General features: G+C 40.6%; 1 protein-coding gene across 1 annotated transcript in view; it reads left to right on the forward strand.

Annotated features, from left to right (window-relative positions):
• The first annotated feature begins 831 nt into the window (after positions 1–831).
• The window catches only part of MCOLN2 (mucolipin TRP cation channel 2), a 55647-nt gene continuing 32266 nt past the window's right edge, over positions 832–24212 (forward strand). Inside the window, exons 1-3 of the mRNA XM_081307844.1 lie at positions 832–1099; positions 14888–15047; positions 23032–23205. Of these exons, the coding sequence (XP_081163970.1) occupies positions 1023–1099; positions 14888–15047; positions 23032–23205 (411 nt within the window). The 5' untranslated portion in view covers positions 832–1022. The remainder of the gene's footprint in view (positions 1100–14887; positions 15048–23031; positions 23206–24212) is intronic.

Consider the following 24212-nt stretch of genomic DNA (forward strand, 5'->3'; position numbering starts at 1 on the left):
CTGAGGCAGGAGGATCAAAGCCAGCCTCTGCAAATTAGCGAGGCACTAAACAACTCAGCGAGACCCTGTCTCTAAATCAAATATTTTTAAAAGACTGGGGATGTGGCTCGGGCTCTTGCTGCTGTTGCTGCTACCTGTTAAAGACAGGGAGAGGACTCCTCAGAGAAGAAGCTTTGGGCCTTTGCATCCAAACTGTCAAGTCAACCTCACCTTCCGTTGAGCAACACAGTCATTGGGCAAGTGCCCACAACCTTCTTCTCTAAGATTCACGAATGGCAACCAATCGTTTCCCACAAGCGTCTTATTTTCGTGCAACAAGAAGGAAGAGCAGTGGCGACTGCGGTCAGGTGCCTTGACTTGGGGAGTCCCGCTGCACAGGCAGTGCGGATCTGCGCCCTTCCTGAATCACGCGGACACTCGCTTTGGCTGTCCCACACAAGCTAAGGTCGTTTTATATTGCTTTTTCCTGTGCATCCGTCGCATCTCAGAAACATGACCTTGTCACCGAGATTTCTGGCTATTTTTCTTTTCTCCAGAATAAAGACATTCCAGAACGAATGAACTTGTCGGTTCTATGAGAAGTCCTAGAGGTTCAGGACGGTTTCTCTCATCCCAATGAACACAGTACAGCACCATCACTCGGCGCGGTGCTCAGCGAGTGTTTCCGGATGCCTCAAAATCAAAATGACCAACGAAACAGACAAATGAAAGGAGGTAGAAAAAGAGAAGTGAACGCCTCCAAGACTAAAGGAAAGAGGAGAAATCAGGAAGGGGATGAAAGGCAGGAACCACGGAGGGCAGGGCGTGCCCGGAGGCGGGGTGGAGGGCGCGTGGGCCGCTTCGCAACAGCGCTCCGGGGGCCGAGTTTCCTTTATAAAAGCTTCTGACCAGTCTTGCCCCCGGGGGAGACACCCCGGACGGCGGAGGTTGGGGACCAGCCGCATTGCTGGGTTCCAGGGGCCTAGGCAGGTGCAGCCTTCCCACACCGCGCGCGTTCTCTTCCTGTGGCTTTGGCCCGCGCGATGCCTCGAGGAGAGGAGTCACTGGACCTGACGGTGTGGGACCGCGCCTCGGGCCTGTCCAGGGGGCCGCGCCACAGGTCAGTATCCCTGGGGCATGCCGCAGTTCTCCCACCCTCTATTCCCGTCCCTCTTCGGGCCCTGGCTGCCTCCTCCCGGGCTGATCCTTCCTTGGGTCTTCTCGCGCCTGCACCTGGGCTCTATACTCCTGCTGCCTCCCGCCGCCGGGAGCTCGGGAGCTCGGAGAAACCGGCTAGCTGATGGGTAGAGAAAGTCCTCCAGCACATCAGGCTGAGAAGCTCTGACCAGCAAGCAGTTCCCCGGCTCGCTCGGCTCAGGCGGGAGGCGAGGGGCGTAGGTTGTGACTTGGGGCGGAGCGGGAGCGCCTGGCCACGCGCCGCGACTGCCGGGCGCAGACAGTGCCGCCTTTCAGCGGAGCGAGCAGTGTCCGCCGCACCGGTGACCGGCCGCGCCTACTTTCTGTGGCACCGGGAAGCTGGCTGGAAGGTAAGAAAAGTTGGGGCCCCAACTTCGGGGGTCTAGATCCCCGCAAGGCCTGAATGGGTGTTCTTTGAACGATTTTTCCTGCTGCTCCCAATCCCCAGAGCCCTGGAAAGTTGTAAGGGTGGAGGCAGGGCCGGGTAGCCTTATCGTTTCCTCCGGGCAAGGGACCAAGAAGGAAGAAAGATCATGTGCTTTCAGGTTAACTGTCAGGTGAGGTGGCTGGGCTGCATCTTTCAGTACACCAGACTCTGGAGAAATTCTCCCAGGGGCAATGGCTTTACTATTCTAGGCTAGAACTTTCTTGCTACAGTGGGCATGCTTACAAGTTGGTTAAATAAGGCTGGGCTTTGCTGTCCCGAACAAACAGGCCTTTTCTCAGGTGGGAGGTGAGAGTGTGATTAACCCGCTTCTCAGCCTTTATGAAAAGGCCTACAGTCTAGCCAGATGGCGCTGCCAAAGGGCCCCTCCTCCGTGGTCAAAGCTCCAAGCTCCAAGCTCCAAGCTCCAAGCTCCAAGCTCATTTGAGCAGAAGTGGGAGTACAAGGGACCTTAGCTCCCCGCTCTGAAAACAAATCCAGTGGTGAGCTGTTAAACTTTCCTCAAGTAGTATCGAAACTTTTCTCCCTCTCCCGCATGGTGCTGTCAAGGTTATAAATGGACTTAGAGCTAGCAAGGAAAGTCAGAGTCCAAGAGAGGAATTTACCTCCTCTACATGCCGTCCAGATTAACTAATTTCCAGCTAGTATGGCTTATACTTTTTTAAGACATTTTAAAGACTAAGTTTGCATTAGAAAACGTAATGTTAGTGCAACTTTATTGACAACTGGATACTTGTGTCACACCAAAATGGCATGTGTCATGTGATTCATAAACTCTCTTAATGCTGAGGTGTCTATTTTTAATAGTCCAGATGGGCTGAAGTAATACACTACTTCCATCTGCCTTACCCCTAAATATACCATCCTAAAAGGAAGAAGCAAGTGGACTCTGGATTTATTTGCCTTCTTCTGCTTGGGCTGGAGACTGGACTTGTGTTCACAGTGGGTGTGGTATATCATCTCTATTTTTATCTTGACTACACTGTTTTTCTCAGCACATTTCCTTCAGGGTTTATATAGCTTTTTACATATCCTGTATCTTTAGAAGCAGCACCCACTGTTAGAATAAAGGGTACATATTTGGGTTTGCACATAAATAGTCTTTGAAAGCTTTAAGATTTGATGTCTGGTTGTTCAGTACTAGTGGAAAACAGAAGAATATGTGACATTATAAATTGAGACTGGAAGAAAAGTTTAATAAGAGAGATGTGGGAAAGGTTTTCTGTAGTTATCAGAAGCCAAATTCTGATATTTTATGTAGAAAGGACTCAATACATAATTCTCCCCAAAAGTGGGATGTGGACTTCAGAGCCAAGAACTGCTCACTATCTCTGTGATGCACTAACCAGGCAGCACAAGTTTTGGGCCTCTGGCAGTATTTTTTCCCCCTGTCAAGTCAGAGGCCTCTTTGTGTGTGTGTGTGTGTGTGTGTGTGTGTGTGTGTGTGTGGTGTTAGGGATTGAACCCAGGGTCTTGTGCATGCAAGGCAAGCACTCTTTATACCTTAAGAGGAGTGGTTACAACAAATTTTCCCTGGACCCTTCTCCTATAACAAACCTTTAGCAGATTCTGTGGCCAGGTCCATTTAAAAACAGGCAGTTTCCATGCTATCTCTGATCTTTCTAAACAGAGGCCTTTATGATAATGCCAGTTTGATTTAACTTCCATACTGAAAAATTGCACAGTCCTGATTAAGAGTTTGAGGTGGTTGCATTCTTTTCTCCCAAGGAGGAGACTATAAAAAGTGTCTTTTTTTTTTTAAACAAATAATTTAGCAAATCGAAGGTTTGCATATAAATAGTCTTTGAAATATTTAAGGTTTGAAATCTACTGTAGATAGATGTCTGGTTGTACAGTATTAGTGGAAAACAGAAGAATATGTGCCACAATAAGTTGAGAATGGAAGAAAAGTTCAGTAAGAGAGATGTGGGAGAGGTGTTTTTTTTGCCTCCCCACCACCAACTTACTTCCTAATGAAACAAGTAAGAAGAATTGGCGGGACAAATTTTGAACAGAATGATAAAGAATAGGGAACTGAAAGTCAGAGATGGTCATATTCACAAGCTAATCTCTTTGTTTAATCGCTCCTCTGTTAGTGAAGTGAAACCCAGATTAAGAATAGTTTTACAATTTAGAGAGAGAAAAAAAAAAGGTGGTTTTGTGTGTCTGTAGTTTTCAGAGTAAAAACAGTGGCTGAAGAAAATCTGGTTGGCTGCTAAACTAAAAGTGGATTATTCCCTGCAGGGAGACTGTTCTCTTTGGCTGAGGCCTAGAGTCTGAGTTCCACGTGTCATTTCCGAAGGACTCAATGACTAGAGAGTTCTAATGCTACTGATAAGGGCTCATAGAAAGATGTAATTTTATTTCCAGACTTTTATTTATTCATTTATTTTTATCAGACTTGGAACACTTTTTTTAGTATCCAATGTTTCAAGCCAGCCATGTTTTGTTTTGTTTTGTTTTTGGCTTGTTTGTTTGCTTTGGCAACCATCTGGGTTTTTCCTTCCCATTTTTTTTTTTTTTTCTCAGCCCACTTCTGTCTGAGCTGCTGACTTCTGTCATCTCTTTCCAGCTTGGGCCTCAGCCCTCTTCTCCCTGATATAGAAGAGACTGCTTTAGGGGCACATTGCGCATTTCCCTTTCCCCTCAGTCAGGTGAGCTGCTTCCTTTATTCCGCTTTGAAAGTTAAATATTTTTTTTTCTCCCCTTGAATACATCTTGGCAGTTTCAGCCTAAAACATCTGCCAGGCAATAATTGGTAACTTGTGAGGCTGGAGATTCTGGCAAATTGACCTTAGTGTAATAATTCTAAAAGTCTCACAGTTCAAATGGTGGGCATAAAAAAAAATCATATCACCTATTCCAGCTAGAGGGATCTAAAGGTGGGGCAAATCTAGGTATTATCATGACACTGAGGTGGGCTTGTGCAAAATTGTGTGAACTCAATTCCTTGAGGGGAAAAGTGTTATTTATTTATAACTTATTTTACTTTGAGAGAGCCATCAGCCATACCTATCAGGTTCTTAATAAAGATGTGAGAGAAAGGAAAATATTGGGGTTAGGAAATGCCATAATTCCAGCTGTCTTTTCCAGCTTAAACTGCATTTGGAACCCTGTCTAATAAGAAACTGCAAAATGGAGCTTCCTTTGTACTTATCTCTGCCCCAGAGAAAGATGACTCTTCATTACATTTTCGAAAGGAGTGTGGCTTGTTAAGAACAAGCACTTTTAAGATGTACAGCTCTAGTTCTCCTTTCTTGGTAGTCTGAGGCAACAAAGTGGTTGGAGACGGAGTGGGGACAGGGTGTTATAGGAACCTTGTGGCATGATTGTCTTTAGGGAAATTCCTGGAAGATTAACATGTTCATTTTTTATGGGTGGCTCTACTGGAAAACGAAAAGTCCCTTTGGTTTTTCTTCAGGGAACTTCTTAGGATATGAATGATTGCATTATTTTTGTTCTGAGAGAGATGCTGAGAAGGTAACCAAAGTTGACTTCTTTGTCTCCCTACCACCAACTCAACTCCCTTCAGTTGGGGCCTAACTACTCCAGACCCTCAATTGATTGGACATTATTTTCCTTTCCTTCTAGAAAACCATGAGGAAATTAGTTAATAGTATAGATATTGGAGTGAAAAAGTCACGTGGAAGTCGTTAGGATTGTCCCAGAGTCTTCCATCCAAGGTCCTGCTCCTGGCACTCTGCCTGGCTGATGGGGCCAGGACCCCTGAATGTTATTCTCTATACTTATCTGCCTCCCTCTCCATCCCCCACCACCACACAAACTAAGGGCAAGGAAATATCTGATTGCCTGACACATATTAGGCTCTTTCTTTTTGAAATAGCTTGACCCATAATGAAAACTCAAGGATTCACATGTTAATGACTATATGAAGAAAATGAAAAACTTGATGAAGAAAATTAATATCACCTATAATATACTTCACGGAGGCTACCAGGTTTGACTTTTGCTTTTGTTTTCTGGTTTTTACACTTCTAGACATTTTGAAATGTCTACATATAGACATTAAAAAAAAAATGGAATCCCACAGTATTTATTTTCTAACTTTAAAAAAATCAGTCATAGACATTTTCAAGTCAGTGCACAGTTATGAAGAGGGCTGCAGTCAGTATTTTTTGTAACCATCTTTTTAACCAGTTATTTTAAAGTCTGAAGTATAGATCCACAGGAGTTTGATTCCTAGACCACAGAAATTCTTATAGAATACTGCCCGAGTGCCCTTCAAAATTTACATATCTTTCAACAAGGTTTTTTTACCCGACTCTTGATAAATAAAAATTAAGAGATTTTTTTCACCAATCAGGTTGTTAATGAATTTTTATCCAATGTTTTGTTCAGATCCTTTACCTGTTTTTATGTTGGGTTATATTTTTTTAAAAATTAGTAGTCTGGAACTTTCTATAGGTCATAGACAGTAGAGATTTGCCTTCTTATACAGAATGCAGGCTTTTTCTCTCAGCCTGCTCATCTTTTGACTTATTGAAATTTTAGATTTTTATTTTAAGGTCTATCAATCATTTTCATGGCTTCTGAATTTAGTTGTAGTTAGGCATATTATTTTAAAAATTCTCTATCCTTTACTACCAATTTTGTTATTTATTGTGTCTAATAATTTTTTGGGATTCATTTTGAGGGAAGATTTTAGCTCTCTCCTAAACAAATAGCAAATTATGATAATAATTTGTTGTAATTCATTTGGAAATACATAAGAAACAGTGGATAAGACAAAATAAAACTTCTATCACTTTTTTTAGTCAGTTAAATTACCTAGAATCCTCTCAATTGTCTTGCCTAAGCAATAGTTGAATATAATTTAATTCAGTTTTTCATATCAATGTTTTAAATTTTCTATGATTGTGTTATTAATATTGTTCTCATTATTTGATCTAAAGGGTACTTACTAAAGTATAGACTCATGTAGTCAGGGTTGTTTTCTTATTCACTGACTCATTTCTCCAAGAAATATTCCCTTGGACCTGTTCTGTGTTAGGTAGTCCTCTGTGTACTGTGGTGTATAGTTAGGAGCTAGAAAGGAGCTTGGTGAAGCTATCTTGAAGGGAAGACCCACAGAAATTGTGTCTCAACCATGAAGGGATAGGAGAGACAGGGGAAGGCCACATGTAAGGGAGTGTGCGTCCTCCCTAAAAAGGTAACATTGGAACTGAGACGTGAAGAATGGTGAGAAGGAGCCAGATACTTGAATAGCTGGGGAAAGAGCAAGAGGGTGGTTGAAAGAGCAGTGTAAAACCCAGTAACTGATGTGACTCTGCAATCTGTATATGGGGTAAAAATGGGAGTTCATAACCCACTTGAATCAAATGTGTGAAATATGATATGTCAAGAACTATGTAATGTTTTGAACAACCAACAATAAAAATTAAAAAAAAAAAATCCAGAATGGGGAATGTCCCAGGGCCAGGAATGCAGCCATGGTGTACTGAGGAAGTGGAAGAGGGTAAGAGAAGGTGAGAGTGGAAGGAAGTCTTTTAGGCAATGGTCAGGGTTGAACTTTATTCTGAGAGTAGGGGAAAGTCCCTAAAGTGTTTGAAGTATGGAAATGACGTCTGACTTGTGAAATTAGTTAAAATTATTTAATCAGTTTCCCCTTTAGCAATGATGTACATTGGGAAGCCGTTGCTGTTTTTAAGTAAGAGATGATGTGTTTGGGCCAGGGCAGCTGCAGTGGGAACAGAGAGATGGAGACTCAAGTTGAAAATAGAGACTCAAGTTCATAGCTCAAGTTGAAGGAAGACTTGATAAACTGGATGTGAGAACTGAAGGAAAGGAGAAATGGAAGAGTGCTGTAGAGCAGTGGTTTCTTTTGCACATGAAAATCACCTAGGAGGCTTATTAAATCCTGATGCCCAGTTTGTACCTTAGACCAATTAAACCAGAGGGTGAAGGGGCTGGGAGCCATGCAGAAGTTCTGTAGAGCTCCCCAGCTGATCCTACTGCACAGTCAAGGTGGGGAACCACTGAATGCACTGTGGCTAACAACTGAAGCACTTGAATGGATGTGTTCAGATCATTGCATTAAGAAGATGGGCGGAGGACAGGTTGAGAAACCTATTAGACATGCATATGGAGTTTCAAGGAAGGGGCTGGATAAGGGAATCTATTCAAAAGAGAAGTTTTCTGGAGATGCAAATGTAAGTAAAAGTTTCCACCAGGTAGACTGTATTTAAAGTCACAGGGTGGGACAAGCTCTTCTAAAGAATGGAGAATAGAAGAGCTGTGAACTCTGCTCTGATATCTAAAGGTCAGATGAAAGAAGAGCCAGCAAAGAAGACTGAAAGGGGCCCAGTGAGGTAGGAAGAAAGCCAGAGGAGCAGAGTGTTCTAGAAGCTGAGAAGCAATTGTGTCAGGGAGGTGGTGGTCAGTGGCATCAAACACTGCTGAGCCACCAAGCCCAAAAAGTGTTCATTGTAATCCACAGTAGATGATGTTTACTCTGAACAGCTTCATTGGGGTAATAGAAATGGATGTCCAATGTTTGTTCTAGAGGATTTGAAGCACAAAGGTACCTTGAGGAAGGTAAATTCTATGTTCACTCCGTCAGATGGCCTTACTTGTGTGTGTGTGTGTGTGTGTGTGTGTGTGTGTGTGTGTTTGCATGTGTGTGTTTCTCATTTTTAATAATATGACCATGTAGAAACCTCCTGAATTTATGGACTAGAATACTTATTTGTCAAACATTTTCAAATGAGAGAAGTTATATTTGAACCTACCAGTTTTTTCTTCATTACTGACCATATTATTGGCTATTACTTCTTAAAGAAATATTAACTCAGGGATCAAGAAGAAACATTGGATTCCTGTAGTTGGGGCTGGGTTGTAACCTTAGAGCACTTAAATTGCCTCATTTGTGAAATGAGCAACAGGTAACCTCTAAGGTGAATGTTTTTCAAACTTGATTGCACCTTTGAATCACCGGGAGAGTCCTTGTCACTTTTGCTAGGTGGAGTAAAAACCACACAAGTGCAAGTCCAAAGCAATGGCAGCCCATGCTGGTTAGTTTATTTCTCTGACAAGGCACCATCACTGAAACTAGTGTGTGCATTTTCTTGGGCAAAGGTTGAAAGCCTTGGCCCTATCTCATTAGTGTTTATGACCTCAGTTGAAGTAGCAGTATTTCTCTTGTCTGTTCACCTAATTCTTGCTTAGGAAGTTGCAATTGTAGCCTTTAGTTCTCCTGTACCAATCACCAGCTAGTGCTCAGCATCAGAGGGTGTGGAAGTTTGTGTCAAATGAAGAAAGGTATTGGTCCTTTGATACTATCCCCCCCCCCTCTCTCTCTCTCTCTTTAGTAATTTTTCTTAGTTGTCAGTGGACCTTTATTTATTTATATGGAGTGCTGAGAATCTAGCCCAGTGCCTCATACGTGCTAGGCAAGTACTCTACCACTGAGCCACAACTGTTGCCCTATCTCTTCTCTTTGCTTTTTAATTTTTCTGTCTCTTCACTTTGTACCATTCTTTTGTAGTTGTTGTTTTTGTTATAACAATAAGATGTCTGGGTATGTGTCTGTTTAATATCTTTCATCCATCAGGGAACTATTGTGAATCTACAAATTGGAAGAAGTGGGCAATAAAGAACCCTCAGAAAAATTTAGAAAATGTGTAGATTTATATTTTCCTTAAGTTACTAGGATTTTAGGGCCTTTATATTTTGAATTTAGATGTTATTTAAAACTTAATAAATTAGACTTATTAAAGAACATCTACCTCATTGTACAACTAATTATCTGTATTTCTATTATTATAAGTTGGTCACATTCAACTAGTAGTATCTTATATTTGCCAATTGATTTATATACTCAAGAGAACAGTTTTTCATGGCTTTAGAAAAAGTTGTCTTTCTTTCTTTTTTGTACCGGGGATTGAACTCAGGGGCAATGCTCACTGAGCCACATTCCCAGCCCTATTTGGTATTTTATTTAGAGACAGGATTTCATTGAGTTGTTTAGCACCTCACTTTTACTGAGGCTGGCTCCTGTCTTAGCCTCCCAAGCTGCTGGTATTACAGACATGCTTCACTTTGCCTGGCTTCTTTCTTTTTTTAGTGGCACATGCCTTGTAATCCCAGCTATTTGGGAGGCTAAGGCAGAAGGATGGCGAGTTCAAGGACAGCCTGGGCAACTAAATGAGACCCTGCCTTTCCACCTCCAAAAAAAGAGGGGGACTGGGAGTGTAGCCCAGTAGTAGAGCACCCTTGAATTCAGTCCCCAGTATCACACACATGCACAGTCTTTTTAATTTTAATACTTCACGATGTTAGAAGTGGTGCAACTGCTTGTAAATAATTTAAGTGAAACAATTCTGGAAGAATATAGTAGTATAAACAATGCAGCACAATTAGCCATCTTGACATTCATTAACTGCTACTTAACTTTTTTTTTTTTTTTTTGCTATTTTGGAAAAAATGCTACCTTTTTCTTTTATTCTTCTTTTTGTTTTTCTTTTTTTGGGTGATCAGGGATTGAACCCAGGGGTGCTTAACCACTGAGCCACATCTCCAGCCCTTTTTATTTTTATTATGAGGCATTGAATTTGCAATCCTCCTGCCTCAGCCTCTGGAGACACTGGGATTACAGGTATGCACCACTGCACCTGGCCTTTTTCTTTTTGCCCGAGACTTTTTAATAAAGTTTCTTAGGGTGATGTTAACAGCAGCTATCATTTCTTGAACCTTCAGTAGCCATGTCATGGGAGGAATCAATGGGCAGAATTATTTGAAGCCTCTTGAAGCAACCACGCTGCATCAGACACTCTTTCTGTTCCTAGGGCACTCAGTGCACACTTCAACTATAGCTCCCGACTCATTTGATTGCACTGGTATCTATTCACATCTCTCTCTTCCCTTGGACTGAGCTCCTGGGAGGAAGGAAAATGTCAGCAGCAGAGCTTGGCTCTCCAGATGTTCACAGGTGTATGGCCAAATGTGTTTTCTCCCCTGCTTTGGCAAAAACAGCCTCTTCTTCCTTTGCCTTAGCATTCCTCATACAGAGGTCAGGAATGTGTGTGGGGGGAACAGGGGAAGCTCCATGGCTTTACTCTCAGGGCTCTGAGAATTTTACACACACCTTTTTGAATTCTGTTTTCATTTTATTAAATGGAAAGCATATTGTGAATCATCAGGATGAATCCTTTAGCAGTATTCAACCACTAAAGCATTGTTGATTAGCTCTCAATTTAGTATTGCTCAAGCATGTCCATAAAGGCTTTTTACAGGTGTGTTCTCAGGGCTGTGAAGTTCATGTTTCAGGATGTTGCTCTCAGGAACAGTTAAGATGCCACCTTCTTTTTGGGAATGGGTCCTTCATTGCCCAGTCAGGTAACTTGAATGATAGCTTAACCTGTTACAGTTTATGTATTAAACTTACCATCAAGACACTTCCTGAGAAGCAAGAATGTCAGAACTCAAACTGGCTTGAGTCCCAAAGAGTATGACACTAACCACGGTTCAATGACTGTGCTGGGTTCCCCCAGCATTCTCTCTCCCCATGGTCAGAACTGTGTCCATAATATGTTTTAGGCTATGCTCCAGCACTCGCTGACCTATTTGTTAATGCTGTGGCAATTCTGCCTGTCCTGCTGGACATAGAGTATGTGAATTTCAAGGAACCTATTCAACCCTGTGTCTAGCACATCCTCACTTAGCAGAGTAAGTGCTTGTCCGGTTAGTCAGACTGAATCAAGACTGTAGCAGGCTCAAGACAAACACATTTGTAAAGTCTTCTCCTTCTTTTGAAATAAGACTCATTGTGCTGATTTTTGTTTCTAAAAGCACTTTGTCTTTTCCTAGTTTTCTCGTAGATTTTTTTTTTTTTTACCATGTTGTTTGTCTTTAAATATGGTAAGCCTGGTTTTTTCCAATGTATCTGATTCTAGTATGCTCAGTCCTATTCCTGCTGTTTCTAAGTAACTGCTTTATGTGACTTGTTTCCTTCTATGCTTAGTTATATTTAACTGCCTGCTGGCTGTTGTGTTTATAAATTACTTGTTAGAGTACCCCAAGTCTTAAGGAACCTCTGGAGAGATCTTTATATTTTCTGGGATATCAAGGGTGATTCCAGTCTGGGCCTCCCAGACCCAAGCAGGCTCACCGTTTGAAGTTCCCTGGCTCAACCAGGTGTGACGCTCACAGGGCTGGTCTATGACTGTCCTTTTTTCATGCTGGGTCTACTAAGAGATGCAGAGGTAAAAAGAGGTCTACTTTTCCTTTCTAATTTATTTTCTGTGATTTGGAGCCATTCTTCTTTCCTTTGTAGTCCTATAAATTTGGGGACAGGCAGTTTCGATTTTGGTTCTTGTCCCTAGAGAGCAGCCCTTTGGGGACAGCTGTCCTATTATATACCACGTGGCCTGCGCAATGGTTTCATTAATGAGGTTCTAGGCATAAAGTTAGTTAGAAGAGATCGAAATAAAACACACAGACTCAATTACCTTATTTCTATTGCTAGGTCTGAGACGACTCCCCTCTCTGGTTCCCTCCTCTAACCGCCCAGCAGGGCAGCAAGGATTACTCAGGGCTAGCAGGAGAGAGAGAGAGCGCGAACACGCCTGGGAGTAGCCTTTTATTGGGGAACAAGAGATTCAGGGGAGAATTCCATCCAATGAAGGTTGAGGGGGGGCTGCACTCCAAGGTCAGGGTCAGTGATTGGGTCCCCCGGGTCAGTGGTCAGGCACACCCCCACACGGATGGGCTCTCTCATCAGGAAAGGGCCGGGAAAGCTTCGACAGAGCCAAAGCGCCTCAGACCCTTAACGGGAGTCACCCAATCACGTGTCAGAATGGCTTCCCACACTATTATATTTTGGTGGTTTTCTTGTTTCCCTTACCTGAGGCTACAAAACAAAAGCCTAAGTGTGTATGCTTGACACTTGGCTCTTAACTTCTCCAGTAGCCTCTGAAATTGGCCTAGGAGCTCTCTGCTCTTTGGACTCTTTTTGATAGTTTAAAGATACTTTCCCATCCCACCCTTCAAGAGCCTGTGTTTCATTTAGTTTTCTTTTCTCTCTTTCCTTCCCTTCCTCCTCCCTTCTCCCTTCTATTTTCTTTATTTCTCCTGTCATGTCTTTATATTCTTTCCCTTTCCTCCTTTACTATGGGATAATTCTGACTATCCCCGTCCACTAATCCTGGAAACAAGAGATCTTTAAAAAATCAATTTAGGGCTGGGGCTGTAGCTCAGTGGTAGAGCACTTGCCTAGTATGTGTGAGGCCTCACACCACATAAAAATAAATAAAATAAAGGTCCATCAACAACTAAAAAAATTTTTTAAAAAAATCAATTTAGAGGGGCTGGGGATGTGGCTCAAGCGGTAGCGCGCTCGCCTGGCATGCGTGCGGCCCGGGTTCGATCCTCAGCACCACATACAAACAAAGATGTTGTGTCCGCCAATAACTAAAAAAAAAAAAAAAAAAAAAATTAAAAATTCTCTCTCTCTCTCCCTCCCTCTCTCTCTCTCCCTCTCTCTTTTAAAAAAAATCAATTTAGAAATAGAAAAATCACTAAAAACTGAGTGTGAGCCTTGAAACAGTCTTTCCCTTTTGAGCTTCTTTTTTTAAAAAAAATACTTATTTTTTAGTTTTAGGTGGACACAATATCTTTATTTTACGTTTATGTGGTGCTGAGGATCGAACCCAGTGCCTTGTGCATGCTAGGCAAGTGCTCTACCACTGAGCCACAATCCCAGCCCCTCAAACTTCTTTTGAGCTTGTTAGTTAAGCTAGATAACAGAGATCATGAGTCAGAAATAAAAATATTATTTGGATATTTCCAGGAAGGGGATTCCCAAGAATAACTTCAATTACAAAATCTTGATAAGAAATGAGTAACTGGAATGGTGGCCTAACCTATTACAGTTTATTCATTAAACTTACCATCAAGTCACTTCCTGAGAAGCAGAAACTTCAGGACTCAAGATTGCTTGAGCTCCCAAATGTATTTATTGGCTTAAGTTGAAAGCCTTTGAATGGACAGCCTCAGGCACAGTTGGATCCAGGAATCCAAATATTGTTATTAGACTTGGTATCCATCTCTTGTCTGACCTGTTGTGCCAGCTCTAATCTCTAGCAAGCTCTCCTGTGGTGGCAAGATGGCATCTAGCACCCCAAGACAGCCTGTGCTTGAAGGGTATGGTCTCCAAACTTGACGTACCTAATAGTACAATTTGAGCACAGCATTCCCCATGTATATATATTTATCTGTAAATTATTTTATAATATATCTATATATTTTGTTATATGTATGTTCTCTAAGCTATGTTAATTATTATGTTATATATGTATATTCTTTGTTAATTTTTAATAGAGCTGATTCTTTTAGTTTCTAAAATGAAGACTAAAGTGGAAGTATTAATATTTTCTATGCTGGAGTGGAATGTATCACACACCTCATGTTGGGGACTACTTAGAGAAAATACCACATTTGTCCCCTCAGTTATAATACATTCCTGTAATCATATCCTGTGTTTCTTTTTGGCCTAGCTTGAATAATGAGTCCTGGTCCTTGAAACAGTTAAAGTAAAATTTTACTAATATAATGAGACAAAATTTGATTAGGCATAAATAAAAAAATGCTATCTTAACTTTTAGAAACATTTTATATTCTGGAACCTTATAATAACTGATATTTTATCCAAAAAGCAGGGGTGGGGGTGGGGGTAGAGTGGGATATAATCCTTCTCTTAGTGCAGTTATAGAATAGATTCTCAACTTCTATAACAATTATATTCCATTAGTCTATGTAGTCTATAATTAAATATGCAATGTATCCTGAAAGTGTTCCATCTAATTTTTGTTGATACACACACTCAGACATTTTTGTACATTTATACTCTTACACATTCTCTCTCTCTCTCTCTCTCTCTCTCTCTCTCTCTCTCTCTCTCTCTCACACACACACACACACACACACACACATCTTGTAATACTTTCTTGTGATAGAAAAATGAGAATGTTCTATGTTCAAATGCAGGAATTGAGTCTTACAAATAAATTTTATTTTTGTTTTTACTATTGTTGAGAATGACCACTTTGAACAGGAGGGACAGCTCTGTAGAAAGTCAGGTGGTAGAAGGTCTGGGATAATTTTCTGATTTCTGAAGAGAAAAGCAGTTCATTGGTTGGAGAGTTGTGTTTCTATAAGAAACAGGTAAAGCATGTGAAGAGAAAGTGTCGTTTAGGAGCCTTTTGAGGAACAGACAATTGTGGGTATTTAAAAATTGATCTTCTGTGGCAGAAATGCAATGGCACATCTGGATTCTGAAGTGAAAGAAGAATGTCTGAGGGAAGACCTGAGGTTTTACTTCATGAACCCCTGTGAGAAGTACCGGGCCAGACACCAGATTCCGTGGAAACTGGGTTTGCAGATTTTGAAGATAGTCATGGTTACTGCACAGGTAATTCATACTTTTTTTTCCTTACCCCAAGATGAAACTGTTTTCATGTGTTCTACACTTGACTTTTGTTCTGAAATATCCACATTCAAGTTCATGAAACTATAAAATGATGCTGACTCTGGAGGCAGAAGATGGGCTGAAGTTCAGATTAGAAGGCAACCTTTTTTTTTTTTTTTTGTAAGAACATGAGGTTATCCCTCCACAGGTTCTGTAAATACTACATAAATGTGGATCTGAACTGAGGAGAATTTCTATATCTCTGTGAGGTTCATAGGCTGCCAAGAGTGTCAGTATGAAGTGATTTGTGTTCTTGAAATCCCTCACCTTCAAATATACTGTATTCAAATATGCTTTTGAAATCTACAATTTTTTTCCCCTGACTTACAGAACACTAAGTTTCCCTTTTATCAGCAACAAACATGCTCAAAGTAAACACTCACCCTGGGTTACTATCAGTAGTGTATAAAAGCAACATTTGGATCATTGGATTAAGTTCATACTATGGAACAGTTTATCACCGTATTAATGCAGCCATCAGAGGTGTCATCTAGCTGTTGAGCTTGACACTGAACTAGTTTTGAGTCAGTTTCTCTATAGGTACCTACATCTAAAACAGATGCCCTTTTAAGAACAGTCCTTAAGTTGTGGATGTAGCTCTGTGGAAGAGCACTTGCCTAGCATGTGTGAGACCCTGGGTTTTATCCTCAGCACTGAAATAAATAAACAAACAACCCAACTCCTGCAAAAAAATGAAAACCCAGTACCCAGTTTGGAATGTTCAGCTTTATTGGCAAATAATCATTCTGCCACCAATAGAAAAGGGTATAAAGATGTTATTTCTAGAATATTAAAAAAGAAGTTATAGAAACGAGAGAAGGACCCTGCTCTACCTGAAGCTGCCTCTTTATTCATAAAGAGGACTTCCCATTGTATGGCATGCTGTCCTAGTTCATCCAGCTTTAGAGAAAACAAGTGGCTTCAGAAAACACAAGATTGGGTTGGGGATGTGGCTCAAGTGGTAGTGCGCTCGCCTGGCATGTGTGCGGCCCGGGTTCGATCCTCAGCACCACATACAAACAAAGATGTTGTGTCCGCCGAGAACTAAAAAAATAAATAAATATTAAAATTCTCTCTCTCTCTCTCTCTCTCTCTCTCTCTCTCTCTCTCTCTCTGTGTCTCTCTCTCTGTCTCTCTCTGTCTCTCAAAAAAAAGATTAAAAAAAAAGAAAACACAAGATTGAGATGCAGGGACATTGTTAAAAGTGCATGCTTCTTAGCTCTTTTCATTCATGGTTTTCAAGTTTTAATTCTTATAATAAAATAGGTGCATTATTAGTATTACTTGGAAGGAGAGTCATGTCCTGATTTGTCCTTTGGTTAATTTTAATTGTCTTGCAAATCCTTATCTTGTTAAACCAGCTTCTATTTTGACTTTTCACTCTAATGTTAGTAAAATTCTATTTACAAAGGCATAAAATGCCATTGCCATCTTTGACTTAGCATTCTTTGTCCTGATACTTACTAAATCCCATTGATCTGTTTCTCTCTAAATTGCATGTATTTGTTTTTTCATCTTGTTATCTTCTCTTTAGCACAGATTCTGAGCCCCAATTTTAAAAAACACATGAAACATTGCTGGATATTGAGTTGGGGATACAGCTGTGCTAGGAGCCACAAGCAAATATACGATGTATGGCACCTTTGGTTGTAAAATGACGCATATTACCTTGCTACTGACAGCTGAACCTAGCATGGAATTTTCCATGTGCCAGACACAGTAAGCATTTTCTCTGTGTTAACTCATTTCCCTCTTACTGTGACCCTGTGAGGTAGGTTCAGTTATAATCCCCTTTTTATGCATGAAGAAGTTGGGGGAAAAGAGTGAAGGAGTTTGTTTATAACCAGTTAGTAAATGGCGGAGCCAGGCTTTGAGTTCAGACCGTCTGGTGGTCTGGTACTTCCTCTGGAGTCTGCCCTCTCACACTCTCATACTATGACTTCTGGATGTAAATGTTGCCCTTGGAGCTCACAGTTATCAACACAGATGAGTGAACTAGGCTGCTTCTGGTCATCATCCTGTGTGCCCTTCTTACCTTCCCACATACCAGTCTATTTCATGCTAATATCACATTACTTTTCTTAGAATAACCAGACCAACCAGATGATTCTCATTCCTGCTTGTTGGTACCCCATGACCAGAGTGGGTCCTTCTCCCTCACCATGCAGGTGCTATTTGAAGTCCCATCTCCCTATCAGCTTTTCCTGACCACTTGACATGTAGTTTTCCTTAATACTCTTTACTGTCTACATCATTAATTTTACTGTTAATAATGAAGTATTTCTGGGAACCAGTAATTTACTTTTTGTGTGGACATACTTACCTGTCTCCCCTAATAAAATTAGGAGAGATTGAATTTTTGTTCCCCTGTAGGATCATTCCACTAAGTTTTGCTACTTGGGTGCTATCTAATTGGAGATTTCTTTCCTTCTGTCAAATCCCACTTTTCTTTCTTCCTCCTTTTCTCTTTTACACTCCCTTCTCAAATCTAATGGGATGGATGGAATTTTATCAAGGTCAAGGTCGATGAGAAGGAATCTTATTTTTTTTAAGTTCCAACTTTGCCTTCTGCAGTAATTTATAATCTTGAGGGAGGTGTCTGCATTCTTTTGCTAGTTCTACTCTTTCCCTCCCATGGTCCTTGTGCCTCATTAGAGTGGTATCTTGTTTTTACCTGGTACAGAATATTTTCTTCTACATTGATTTCATAATGAGGTGTTTAATTCACAGTCTTTGCCAGACTACATTTAGTGACTGATTATTTTTCTGTCTTGTGTCACATTTTAAGCAAATCTTAGGATCTAGCTGGGGGGACAGGAATGCATTTTTACTGTCCTCTGCTTTTTTGAACATAAAGTCATTTTGGTCAACACCAGTGTTTTAGTCAGCTATTTCACTGCTGTGACTAAAGGACCCAACCAGAACAATTTTAGGAGGAAATGTTTACATGGAGGCTAAAGGCTTCAGAGGTCTCAGTCCTTAAACAGCAGGCTCCATTCCTTGGGACTTGAGGTGAGGCAGAACAGGAAGAGGAGTGTGGAAGAGTGTGACAGAGACCAGCAGCTCACATGGTGACTGGGAGAGAGGTCTCCACTTGCCAGATTCAAGTGCATACCCAAAGTCTGGCTCCAGTTCCCACCTCCTCCAGCCACACCCTCCCACTTCAGTTTCCACTCAGTTAATCCCAATCAGGGGATTAATTCACTGACGGGGTTAAGACTATTACAACCCAATCATTTCTCCTCTGAACCTTCTTGCATTGTCTCACACATGAGCTTTTGGGGGACACCTCACATCCAAACCGTAACAACCATCACCCCTTATTCTTCATCTGCAGGGAGGGTTTGGTTCTGTCACAGCAAGAAAAAGCCTTTGCAGTTTCCTCCTCAGGGTTTGTTTCTCTTGAGAGAAGCTTTGAAGATGCCCACACCTCCCTGGTGGTAGACCATAGATGAAGATCTTGGCTTGTTCTATGAACAAGAGAATGGAGGGAGATTTTTGTTCTTGATGCCAGACAGGTGGTTTCAAGCAGAGAGTACAACACTAACCTTTTCTTCTTCTCAAAGTTGAATCGATGGCTTTGAGTTTGAATAAAATGATGGCTTCATATATCAGCAAATCATATGCCACTTTCTCAATTGATTGTCCATTTTCTGTTCAGACCATTTGTGTTTCTTTTCCTGTGGGTGTAGGAGGAATAGATCTAATATCTGAGTACAGCAGCGTTTCAGTATAAGAGCTGGGGAAGCCCAATGGTCAAGAGAATTAGCAGGCTTTAATGTCAACAGACCTGGTTTGAATCCTCAATTTGATACCTTCTATATATTCCAGCTGGGATAAATTAATTGTCCAAAACGATTGCTTATGTATACACTGCAATCATATTTAGCCCTGACATTGTGATGGGCAGTATTTGAGTCTGTATAGTACTAGGGGGGGAAAAAAAAGAAAGAAAGAAAGAAAAGAAGGCGTATTTTTAAAAAATATAGATTCCAATGTAACTACTCTATCATAGAATATGGGTGAATTAAATGAAAAATAATACTTGTACATTTTAGCACAGTGCCTGTGTGCTATTATGTAATACCATGAGGGTTGACCCTGCCCACATGGTATCAAGTTTGTCAAAAAGGAAGCAGTTGACAAACTTTGATTGAATAACTTAATTTAGTGGTGCTATAGGTGAGGTAGGAGGGTTTGGAGGATGCAATGGTATTCCCTTCTAACATCTTGAATCAATTGTGTGTGCTGGTTCTCTGGTTTACTTTTTAACTTTCAAAAAGCAACATGACCTTTCCTTGTCTCTCATATAGGTGCCATTGACAGGTGTCACATGCTTGAAAGAACTTTTAACCTTAGCTTGCTTGATTTTCAGCACAGGTAGAATGATGTGGGATGTCTTATCTGATGTTCTTCTTAGAATAGCTGTGTTTTTTTGCAATTGCTCAATCCTTTGAGTTGGTATTTGAGGAATGTGACATGGTGAAATTGAAATGCTCTAGAGTGTCATCTATGTACATTCTTAAGCAATAGCTGCCTTTCCTAATTATGAAATGCCAGCACTTAAATTGTTTTTTTTAATAAGAAATGTCCCAAAGATAATTTTTTTTTCTAGCAGAGAGAAATTGTTCATGCATTATAAAGATGGTTTTGGAATCAGACCTGGCTTCCATTCTAGTTAAGTGGGTTGGAGCAATTTAATGAGGCTAGGTATCAGTTTACACTTATGTAAAATGCAGATAATAGTGGTAACATATTCATGGTTAGTTACAGTGGTAAGCAAGAAAATACAGGTAAAGCAGTTAATACAATGTCTGGCATATAATTGCTAGAAAATAGTCAGATCTATCTATCTATCTATCTATCTATCGATCTATTTATGGTGCTGGGGATTGAACCCAGGGCCTTGTGCAAGAAAGGTAAGCACCAACTGAGCTATATCTCCAGCCTGTCAATATTATTTGTAATAATTAATTAATTTAATTTAATTTAATTAGCAAATCTTAAGATCTAGATGGGACAGTAATGCATTTTTGCTGTCAAAATGTAAAAGCTGAAATAAGAACTACTAAAAAAACACCCTTGTGCTAATTTGCTTGTGCAAATTAACATTAATTTCATCTGAATTTTTCATAATTAATATTTTATGTATTATTGTATAGTTTTATTATATTGAGTGATGGGATGGCAAGAAATGGTCATCTAATTAAACTTGCTAATTTCACACATTCGCAAAATGATCTGACTCAGCTGGGTAAGGCCTTGAGGAAAACTTCTAGAGTCTCATTGTTTTATGAAACAGGGAAGTGGGAAAAAGTGTGTGGCACAGGCTTCAGCAAAAATGTTACTGTGTGTGTGTATGTGTGTGTGGGTGTGAGAGAGAGAGAGAGAGAGAGAGCGAGAGAGAGAGAGAGAGAGAGAGAGAGAGAGAGAGAGAGAGAGAGAGAGAATTAGAATACACAGAAGGTGTGAGAGGTGAGGGCATACACGAGAGAGTGTAAGTGTGCCTGCACACATGTGTGTGTGTGAGAGAGAATACACCTGATAACATGCACCTGTGTGTATATGGCCATTTGTGTGGTTTCTTAGTTTTTTGTAAACCTTTGGTATTGGCTAATTTTCCCTATTTATTGGGTTCCAGGCAGAAAACTTTCACTCTTGGTGAGGAGAGCCCTTGGGTGCCTAATCTTGTATCAGATACAGTGGAAGGGAAAGCAAGTAAATGTTTTATCAGGAGCAGGTGGGTGCTTGGTGACAATGAATGGGTTTAACATCATATAGGTAAACTGAGCCCTGTTATGCTTTTGGGAACTTTTAAATTTTTATTTGTTTAATGGTACAGAGCATTGAACCCAGGGGTGCTTTACCACTGATCTACACCCTCAGCCATTTAAATTAATTAATTTATTTATTGAAACAAGGTTTTGCTAAATTCCTAGGGCTTCACTAAGTTTCTGAGGCTGCTGGCCTTGAACTTTCAATCCTCCTGCCTTAGCCTCCTGAGTTGCTGGGATTACAGTGTGCCCCAGCTTATAAAAGAGCCCCAGCTCTTTTATGAACTTTGATACTGTAGATCTTGTTGGGCAAAGTCTTAGTTGTAAATGCTGTATAAGAATTTTTGCAGAACTGGATTAATTGAATTCTTTGAAAAATTGTTACACCCTATCTGGAGTAAATATTTATATTGATAACTTCTCAAAGGCATTCTTAAAAGCCACAATTTCTAAGTATATTACCAATAAAACATTCATTATTGCTTTGCCAACTAATCACTTATGAAAGCAATTAATTTAAAACTCAAATATAGGAAAAAAGTATTCAGACTTAGCTGATATGAATTCTTTCTTTTTTAAAAGCCAGTAGAGTCAGGGCATGGTGGCATATTCCTGTAATCCCAGTGACTCTGGAGGCTGAGGCAGGGGGATTGCAAGTCCGAGACCAGCCTGGGCAACTTAGTAAGACCCTATCTCTAAATAAAGAATTAAAAATGATGAGGATGCAGCTCAGTGGTAGAGGCCCTGGGTTCAACCTCCAGTATCTCTCTCTCTCATATATACACACACAACCAAGTAGGGTTGGGAGTGAATTTCTTTTAATTGTAGGGGCAAAGGAAATTTCCTCTCTGCTCTCTGAAAGTTTGGTATTTGTGTCAACTAAAATAAACTGACAGGAGATGGATTAACAAGAGGAAAAAAATTACTCATTTATTATGTGCACGGGGAGATCACCCAACAAAATTTAGAAGTTGATATACTCTTCTTCACAGGGAAGAGGGAAGTGGGAAGAGAGAATATGTGCCATTTTAAAGAGAGAGTAAGGACAACGGTTAATTTTGGTTGTCAACCTGACTGGTTGAGGGATACCTAAAAACTGATAAAGCATACTTCTGGGTGTGTCTGTGAAGGTATTTCCAGAGAAGATTGGCATGTGGGTCAGCAAATTGAGTGGGAAAGACCTGCCCTTAATGAGGGCAGTACCATCCACTAGGCTGGGGGCCTGGATGGAACAAAAAATTGGAGAGAAGCTTTCTCTCCGGCATTCATCCCTTCTCTACTGGGTGCATTCATCCCTTTCTCCCCCGTTGTGTGGTACATCAGCCTCCAGTTCATCAGCCTTTGAATATGGACCAGCACCAGCTGCTCTCAGGGTTTTCAGGCTTTTGGCCTCACACTGGGACCCCATTAGCCTTTCTCTCTCCTTCTGAGACTTCCTGCTTCTTTGATTCAGCAGCTGCCTGTTTTCCCTGGCCCCCCTAGTCAGCTGCTGTGGGGCAAATTAACTTCTGATCATGGGAGCCAATCTAATAGACCCCCTCATTCTATTGGATCTGTTTCTCTGGAGAACTCAGAGTAGTGCAGTAAGTAAATGTTTTTTGTTTTTGTTTTTGTTTGGTGGGGGGGTGGAATAAATGGGCTTGAAGAACAGACAATAGCCTGGGACGAAGTTTCTCTGGACTATGGTGTTAACTCTAGTCCTCTTTCCTTTGAATTAATCTTTCCTGTTTAATGAGCTTATAGTGATGGGATTCATGGCAATTACTTCCTACTGGAGGAACTTTTAGGTAAAGGTACTTCAGAGAAAGGCCCTTCCTGTGTTTCAGGAGAGGTAGGGAGGGGAGAGAAGGTCAGGAAGACCTTTGTGCTTGGGCTGCTGCTGAAGTTCAAGGTACTCAGCCTGTCAAAGCACCATGCTTGGGGATTTGTTTTTGTCTGAGCTCCAACACAATCTTAATGCTACTTAGAATTGCTGATGTAACTCAGTGAAGTTATTATTTGGGGGGACTGTATTTTGACATTGTTGCTATTGGTATCAAGCAGGGAACTGAGATTTTTCTTATAGGGTTTGAGCAGAAGGTGAATGATCAGAAGACATTTTCCTTCCTTGGAAAATGGTCAAGTTCATATTCCTATATGATTTTCTTTTCCAGATTGTTCGTTTTGGTTTAGGTAACCAATTGGTGGTTGCTTTCAAAGAAGACAACACTGTTGCTTTTAAGCACTTGTTTTTGAAAGGATATTCTGGAATAGATGAAGATGACTACAGTTGCAGTGTATATACTCAAAAGGACGCCTATGAGAGCATCTTTTTTGTTATTCATCAGGCAAGTACTTGTTGTGAATGACCTGTTCTTTAAGATTATGTTGACCTATACTTTAAGAATATATATACTTGAGCCGGGCATGGTGGTGCATATCTGTAATCCCAGTAGCTTGGGAGGCTAAGGCAGGAGGATCACAAGTTCAAGGCTAGCCTCAGCAATTTAGTGAGGTCCTAAGCAGCTTAGTGAGACCCTGTCCCAAAGTGAAAAATAGAAAGGGCTGGGGATGTGGTTTAGGGGTTAAACACTCCTGGGTTCAATATCTGGTACCAAAAGAAAAAAAAAAGACCAAGTATATATAAATATACATATATATTTGATCTTGTTGTCTTAGCAAGCAAACAAAAATAATACAATCATTCAAATATCCTCATGTAAATTTTGAATAATTTGCTGAAAAAAATGTTTATAACTATTTTTGGAACCACATAGTAAAGTTTGCCTATTTGATCTCTTCTCTAAGATTTGTTTTTTTAATTTATTTCTTCATACTCACTACTTTGGGGAGATTACTTCGGATCAAATAACCAAGACATTTATCACCTCAGAATCCTTGATGAAGACTTGAAACTAAGAAGAGTCTTTGTTGGTCTCAATTTTGATGTCTTAGCACTAGTAATTCTATCCAAATCTTAAGAACATGGAATATAACAGTTGTATCTGGACGGGTATGAGACAGCAGACTGGTGGACCTGAGGAGAGAATTTAGGGGAGAGAAATTGATCTTTTCTTTTTCATTCATTCATTCTATAAACATTTGAGTCCCTAGTGTTAGCCAGTACTATTCCAGACATTGGAGATATATCAGTGAATCAAACAAAATCCCTGCCCTTTGTAAAGGGAAGAGCCAGACAAATGAAACAAAATGAAATGTATAGTATCAAATGCCAGCTCCCTAAGATCACTATCCAAAAACATGCTGATAAGCAAAGCTGAGATCCTTGCTACAGCAGTAAGGAAGATGCCACTTTGAACAGTCCAAAGGGTGCCTCGGGTAGAATCAGAGTCCT

The sequence above is a fragment of the Spermophilus citellus genome (genome assembly GCF_964194105.1).
Source record: "Spermophilus citellus genome assembly, chromosome: 9".
Taxonomy (NCBI): Eukaryota; Metazoa; Chordata; class Mammalia; order Rodentia; family Sciuridae; genus Spermophilus; species Spermophilus citellus.